Below are 7689 nucleotides of genomic sequence, written 5' to 3'. Positions count from 1 at the left end.
CGTTTCATTGTGATAGCATATAGAGCTCTTGTGGAGTTGTGAACTCTTTGTGTTGCGTTGCGAGCTCTTGTTGCGACTTGTGTGCGTGGTGTTGCTCTGATTTTCGAGTCTTGTGTGCGTTGCTCATTCCCACCTTACTCCGTATTTCTTTGTGAACTCAATTGTAAGGGCGAGAGACTCCAAGTTGTGGAGATTCCTCGCAAACGGGAAAAGATCAAAGGAAAGAACAACACCGTGGTATTCAAGTTGATCATTGGATCACTTGAGAGGAGTTGAGTGCAACTCTCGTCCGTTGGGACGCCACAACGTGGAGTAGGCAAGTTTTGTACTTGGCCGAACCACGGGATAACCACCGTGTCAACTCTGTGATTGCTTTCTTGTGGTTATCGTGTTTTGAGTTCTCTCTAGCCACTTGACCATACTTGTACTAACCCTTAACAAGTTTTTGTGGCTTAAGTTTAAGTTTTTACAGGATCACCTATTCACCCCCCCTCTAGGTGCTCTCAAGGTTAGGTTATCCACTCGATCAGTCAATGACCAAAGGAGTGAGCGAGCCACCAGTGGGCCAGCGTTAGAAAAGGGAATCGAAAGGCTCAGGTGGGGAGTGAGCTGAGAAGTGGTTAGATCAAAACCTAGTTTTTATCAGATTTGGCTCCGCCTACTATATAAAAGTTTGTTTATTTTATTGTATATATAAACATTAGTATAAGAGATTACAAAAATTAAGGTGGGGCCATTGACCACCTTGCCCACCCCTTGGGTCCGCCTCTGCCGGTACTTGTAGCCCAACATTTAGCTCATTCATATAGTGGTTAGCGCTTTACTATTAACACAGAAGCTAAATTGTCTCTCTCATAAAGTTTCTTGTTTCTTGTGTCAAAGCCGGCTGTAAGTTTACAACACGCTTCTTCTCCCTCCTCTTTAGTCTCCTCCACCTCAACATTTAATCAGTTTATAGCCTCTTATTATGCTTGCTCTAAGTGAGTAGAAAGCTCAAAGCCAAACCGTCACTCAGTGCTACATAGTGTTAGGCCATTTCTCGGTCATTAAATGACATACCAAATAGGTAAACAAGATAACCTGCCATACAATTTAATGAATATAGATATGATAGAGTTTTACGGTTGAGGAGATGATTTCACGAGGATGAAACTCTGTATACAATGTTTCTTAGACAAATGTTGACATGGTATCTTGTAAATAGTGATGAAACTGTATAGTGAGAATGACCATAGCGTTTGGGGACATAGTATTTTTCTAGTTCCAAGGTAATACTTTAGTATTTGAGCATACAATTATAATTTAGGTGGAAAGATGTCTGAAAGCATATATTTTAAATTATGGTCTCACCAATATCATAATTTTTTCCGGGTCTAAAAACTTTGGTCTAGATAAAAAATCGCTGGTGCATGGCTGCAGTTTACTTTTTTTCCTCTTCTGTGGTGCAACTAAAATATTGTGTCTTCAAACAGGTGTTAGATTAGATTGATGTAAAATACACCATGGTTGTGTCATATCATGACATTCGATAAATTGTGGTATTGTAAATGTGGTTTTAAAAACAGTGTCCCAAATTAGGCCCGTAATCGTCAATATTGAGAATAAAAATAATCTTTTATGGCTTTACTTTTTTTATCTATTGTATTTTATACGACATGTGCATGACATTTTAATAAGTACAATAGTTAGAATAAGGATGGATGGGAAATCTCGTGTCCGCTGTCAGTGTTTCAGAACACGACGATGGCGCGGTGAGACTTGAGAGGAGGACCGAGCGACGAGCGTTCCGAGTTGCGCAACTCGTGCGTGTGCGCAGTTGTGTTATACTTTTATGGGCTTAGCTGGGCCCTCGGGCCTCTGTCATACGGCCTGCTAGATGAGTCTGTGAGATGAGATCGCCATTGGATCGAGCGGACGGTGAAAATCGTCCGACTGTAGCCTAGTCGACGGATTTGATCCCGCAGGCCGCAGCGCAGCGGCCGTGTCCGCTGCCGCCACCAGCCACCGGCCACAGCCAGGCAGCCAGCTCGCGTCGAAGAGGACGACGTGGCCCGCCAAGCTCCCCTGCCAAAAGAAACAGGAGTGCCCGCGTCGTCGCCTAGTCGGTGCGTGGTGGGAGTGGTATGGAGAGGGGCGCCGCCACGGCCGCCGCGGCGCTCGGCTGCGCCCTCCGCTCCCCTTCCCCCTCCGCGTCCCCGGCTCCCCGGTGGCCGCCGCTCCACCGCTGCCCACGGCGCGGCCCGCCCGGGCCTCCCCGCTCCCTCCTGCCGCCCGCGCGGCGTTTCAGGTACCGAGCTGTCTTCTGTCCTTGTTGTAGGGGAGCTGTTCCGCGATTCCTTTCGGTTGGTGCCAGCGCGCGGTTGCTTACTTGTTAGATGTTCGACGAAACGACTGTCCCATCGAGCATTTCTGTCTATACTGGAATGGGAGGATAAGCTTGTTGGACTATCCGAGCCTGAGCATCAGGATGCTGCTGACATTTCATTGAGGGGTTAAGTCCTCTATGGCGAACCACACTAAGGTTTCAAAAAGGCACGGGAATTTATGTGCTTTGACTTTCTAGTGCTAGCAAACTATAATCTTGTATTTGATGTAAGGAACCGAAGTTTGCTTGTCTCGTGTACATGAGAGGTTGGATCTAAACATATAGTAAGCATTATGTTATGCTTGTGCAATTTGGGAAGACAATGTGTCATGTTGCTGCCCCCAAAAGGCTCTATCAGGTACCTGTGATATCCTGACCCTGGGATGGTGATGTCCTGACCTAAGACTTAATAAAATTAATAGAGTATACATACCAATAAAGTGTATCTTCTTTTTCGGAAGTCTATCTCGAAAGAATCTCTAAGTTAAGCGTGTTTAGCTTCGAGCAATTTGGGATGAGTGACCGACCGAGAAGTTTTCTCGGGTGCGCATGCGTGAGGACAAAGTGTGCATAAAAGACCCGTATTGGTCTGTGGGGACAATATATGATCCTAGAGAGCTTCCAGGAGTAAGTACCGCCGGTCCAGGGATTGGATGGGGGTGTTATAAGTGGTATCAGAGCTAACCCTCGAGGTTTCACGGGCATGTGTGGGTTAGAGATTCGGGTATATGGCGCATGTGGGCCCAGAGTGATCACATGACATGTCATTTGACGACACTAGACACATAGACGTGGCTAAGAGGGGAGGTTGCTGGGTTGGGGTTGACCGACGAGGACGTCGGTCTTCTAGGGGGGTGGATTGTGATATCCTGGCCCCTGGGATGGTGATATCCTGGTCTAAGGCTTAATAGAATTAATAGAGTATTTATACCAATAAGGTGTATCTTCTTTTTCGTAAGACTATCTCAAAAGAACCTCTAAATTAAGCGTGACTGACTTGGAGCAATTTGTGATGGGTGACCGACCGAAAAGTTTTCTCGAGTGCGCATGAGTGAGGACAAAGTGTGCACAAAAGACCCATGTTGGTCCGTGGGGACAATACATGATCGTAGAGAGCTACCAGGAGTAAGTATCGCCGGTCCAGGGATTGGACGGGGTGTTACCCCCGCTGCTTCAAACCATAAGTCGTTTTGTTTTGTCCTAAGTCAAGCTTGTTTACCTTTGATCAAAGTTATAGAAAAAAATATTCATCCACATTATCAAATAGATGCACGGTCAAAATGTTTTCAATGCTTTAACTAATGTACCCCTTGTTTGTTGTTGTATATGTTTGCGCATTTTTCTATAAACTTGGCCAAAGTTAGATTGCTAGAAAAGTTTGGCTTAATACAAAGCTAGAACACCTTCCAATTTGGAACGAAGGATTTAGGAGCGGCCAAGCTGGGCTGTTTTCCATGTCAGGTCAACCAAAAGGGAGGTGTGACTACTTGTGCAATGGGGTTTGAAAAATAAGGTAGAGCCACAAGCAAAGTTTTTTTTTAAAAAAAAATGGTAGAACCACCATGTTTGGTTTAATTGTTCCCTAATTATTACTAATGCAACTTAGGTAGCCCTGAAGGTTAGCAATTACTTTATTTTTGTTTATTTGAACTTTATATAAGTTCCTTAGAATGGCAGCCCGATGTAGTGGTGAGAGCTGTCTCAATGAGTCACCAGGTCGCGGATTCGAAGCAGCCTCTCTGCATTTGCGGAGGGGAGGCTTGCCTCGGTTTATCCTTTCCTTAGACCCCACTCGTGTGAGAGCCTCCGGCACCAGATCTGCCATTTTTATATATGAGATCCTTGATCCAAATTGGAGTATGGAAAGAACCTACCAAATGCTTAAAACCGAAAAGTTATCCTCTCCTAACACTACGATTCCTACCTAGTTACCAAAATGAGTATTTTTCGGTTTACATTAGTACATTTTCTCAGTTTGGTTATCATGGCTAACTGTTTAGTCTTAAATCTTTGGTATCTTTCAGATTTTGATAATACACTTATGTACTTCAATCAATGCAGGCCCCTAGACATGAAGAAGGGACATAGTAGGAACTCACCGAAGACCTTCAGCTCATCTGGACACTCGGGGGTTAGACTAAACAACGAAGGTCTTGTCAACGACAGGCTCCTAATAGATTGTGGAGAGGATCAGGATTGTGTGCTCGGTAAGTTCTATATGGAGTTATGGACAATTTATTAATACTGTATAGAACAATTTATTATACTGTCCAAGTTACAAAATGCTACTTTGATTTATGAACACAATTGATATCATGCACCTCTAGAAGGTGATTTTTGGCTTATTGCAGCTCAAACTGTTTTGCATGTAACTGTCTATTCATAAGTAAAGTTAATAAAATGTACTCTATGGTTTTCTACTAAACATATACTTATTTTTTATATGAGGCTGGTATTGGTGTCACTGCCTTCCTGCTATTTATATAAGGGCCGTTTAGAGTTTTATATACTTCAAGATTTCATGCCTTTAAAAACTCAAACTCTTCGTGTAACCATCTGGGCACCTATGATATATCCCTCATTCCCGTGGTAGAATATAGATCTTACAGATTACCAGTTCTACAGTACCAGCACATCAAAGCACAACAAACTTATAAAAATATAGAACAGACCTTACGAATTTGACCCTAAAAGTAAGTAAAACATTTTGTTTTAAGATATGCAGAAACATTCTCAGGAATACCCAAATGGACCAATCAACAACTGAGGAATTTATTGCTTTGTCATTAGCAAATGATATTGTGTCGTACTTGAATATTAGTGCATGTCAGTTTTAGATTAAACCGCCTACTTGATGAATAGTGCATTTTTAGGCCACATGTCATGTAAAGGTATCAATTGGGCAACTTTACACCCCTTGGTCATAAAGTAAATATCAATTGGGCAACTTTACACCCCTTGGTCATAAAGTAAGTATTGAAACTTGTAATTTTTTGTTGCACTGCATTTTTCTCCTTTATGTGCAGATACCAGTATTGCAAGTTGGTCCGTATTTGGAATGCAAGTATAGAAACTATACTAGTATAGCATAATAGCATGTATATAAATAAGAATGGTGTCAGATACAGCACATATGGTACAAATTAAATTTGGTAGAAGAACTGAAGGATAAGGCAACCGCTTGGTCAAAGTTTCAGGTTTCTATATTGAAAGTTGTGGTGTTTATTTACTGTTTTGCTCTGTTACACTTGTTGCTGCTAGCTGTTAAACTTATGTTGTCTCACTGTTGTTATTTAACTAGATCACATATTCTTGTAGTTATGAGCTTTGTTACACACTTCTATTGTTCAATGCCTGTGTTCTTATGTGTAAGTTCCTCTTGTATTCCATACATGTTTTAGGTGGCATAGTTGCCCTGGGAAAGTTTGATGCTCTCCACATTGGTCATCGGGAATTGGCAATGCATGCTTCTAAAGCAGGGACTCCTTTTCTTCTTTCTTTTGTGGGAATGGCCGAAGTACTTGGCTGGACATATAGGTGGGCCTAAATGAAAACTTTTACAGTTTCATAGTAGAGACTTAATTTTGATGATCATTAAGCTTAAATCAGGGAGGGCTTTACATGACCATTTTCTTCTGTACAGGCCTCCTATAGTTGCTCATTGTGATCGCAAGCGGGTCCTTTCATCTTGGGCTCCATACTGTAGGAATGTGGTACCACTTGAATATCAAGTTGAATTTTCAAAGGTCAGGTCCCTGTCTCCACGACAATTTGTTGAAAGGCTATCAAAGGATCTTAGAATAAAAGGTGTCGTGGCAGGTACAGATGTTATTTTCTGTTGCAGGTTCAGCATTGTGCTTCACCATCGTGCCCCTTCATTAAGTTATTTGTTCTTGTACGATGACAGGTGAAAATTACAGGTTTGGTTACAAAGCATCTGGTGACGCAACTGAGTTAGTGAAACTATGTGAGGAATTTGGTTTAAGTGCATTCATTGTACGCTCTGTCATGGACACAGCAAAAAGATCTCTTAATGGATTTTCAGGCGCTATAAATTCGAGTGATAAAGGACAGGTTTCTTCCAGCCGTGTCCGCCATGCATTGGCTATGGGTGACATGGAATACGTCTCTGAATTACTAGGGAGGAAACACCGTCTTTTGCTAATGGTTAACCAACACTGCCTTCATGAAAAGAAAAGCATTGTACTCCCTAATTCTTGCATGCTGAACATGCCACCAGCTGAAGGTCTCTATGAAAACTGCGACCTTGTTAATGGAGGGTATCTTGGACCATGTAGAGTGATCATCAACTCTGATACTATCATCATTGAGATGAAAGATGATAACAGTTTATCCCTAAATCCTATTCAAGAAGTTCAGTTAGGGATTGAGTTTGGATGAAGTTATATACTTTTTGCATCTGCCATCTTGTGGAGATTATTGCTGAAAGAAGACATTGGGGGGAATACTGCAAGGGGAAGTCGAAGACTTTGTTCAAGCGTGCAGTACGCCTCATCGTGATTGAGTTCAGGAGCATTTTGTAGTCTCACAAGAATGCTTTATTACAGAAAAAAAAAGTGGAGATCAGTCCAGGGTTACCATACACACAAGGACAATGGAGTCAAACTGGCATTTTTTGGGGTCTGATGACAAGTTGTATCTATCGAAACAAATGCACGGAAGGGGGTTTATCTTGCAATCACGCATTCTGTAACTTATACAATTGTTTAGTCTTTAGTTGGTACAGACAGGTAGCAGTGTCAACATTGTAGTAATGCTTCAGCCGTTTAACTAGACCTTGATTCAGACAACATTCGAGATCACTCTAGATTTCTTTGACGCAAAATTGCTTCTAAGGGGATGTTTGTCTGTTTGACATGGCTTTAACTTATATACGGAATTTTTCCTCTCTTTTTTTTTTGACAGCAGAGGACTTTTCTTTTTAACAACAGAGTTTTTTTTTCATGTGGTAACCGCTAACACTAATGTGCTGTTTGGTTCACATATTGATAACGTAACGTGTAACCGATAACGTTAAATTATATTTGTTTAGGCCCAACCATAATTAATACCACACAGAAATAAATACTGACTTATTTAGACTTGTTACTACCGATAGTAAAGTATGAATCATTGTTATTATTATTTACGTTACATTTCGTGAACCAAACTGCACCTAACTGGTTGCTTTTTTTCCAAATCATTTGTGCCGTTCTCAAACCACCCCCACCCCCGACCAAAAAAAAACATTTTCTTGCTCTATAGTACGATAATATAAACGTCAGTGCTTTACTGTACGTAAGTGTATCCTTAATCAATCGATA

At 41.7% G+C, this 7689-nt stretch overlaps 1 protein-coding gene across 1 annotated transcript; it reads left to right on the top strand.

Moving 5' to 3' along the window:
• Nucleotides 1-1972: 1972 nt before the first annotated feature.
• On the top strand, nt 1973-6932 carry LOC100284794 (riboflavin kinase family protein). Its single transcript, NM_001157689.2, has 5 exons — nt 1973-2287; nt 4427-4572; nt 5767-5902; nt 6009-6184; nt 6273-6932. The coding sequence occupies exons 1-5, from the start codon at nt 2124-2126 to the stop codon at nt 6764-6766; spliced, it is 1116 nt and encodes a 371-aa protein (NP_001151161.1). The 5' UTR covers nt 1973-2123; the 3' UTR covers nt 6767-6932.
• Nucleotides 6933-7689: the final 757 nt, after the last annotated feature.

The sequence above is a fragment of the Zea mays genome, chromosome 1 (assembly GCF_902167145.1).
Source record: "Zea mays cultivar B73 chromosome 1, Zm-B73-REFERENCE-NAM-5.0, whole genome shotgun sequence".
Taxonomy (NCBI): Eukaryota; Viridiplantae; Streptophyta; class Magnoliopsida; order Poales; family Poaceae; genus Zea; species Zea mays.
Note: the sequence above shows the minus strand (reverse complement) of the source record. Positions and strands in the feature narration are given on the sequence as shown.

Excerpts from the sequence above, each read along its gene's own strand:
- LOC100284794 (NM_001157689.2), top strand. The coding sequence starts at position 2,124 with ATGGAGAGGGGCGCCGCCACGGCCGCCGCGGCGCTCGGCTGCGCCCTC. Across the intron at positions 5,903-6,008 it reads GTACTTGGCTGGACATATAG|GCCTCCTATAGTTGCTCATT; the intron begins GTGGGCCTAAAT and ends TCTTCTGTACAG. Across the intron at positions 6,185-6,272 it reads AATAAAAGGTGTCGTGGCAG|GTGAAAATTACAGGTTTGGT; the intron begins GTACAGATGTTA and ends GTACGATGACAG.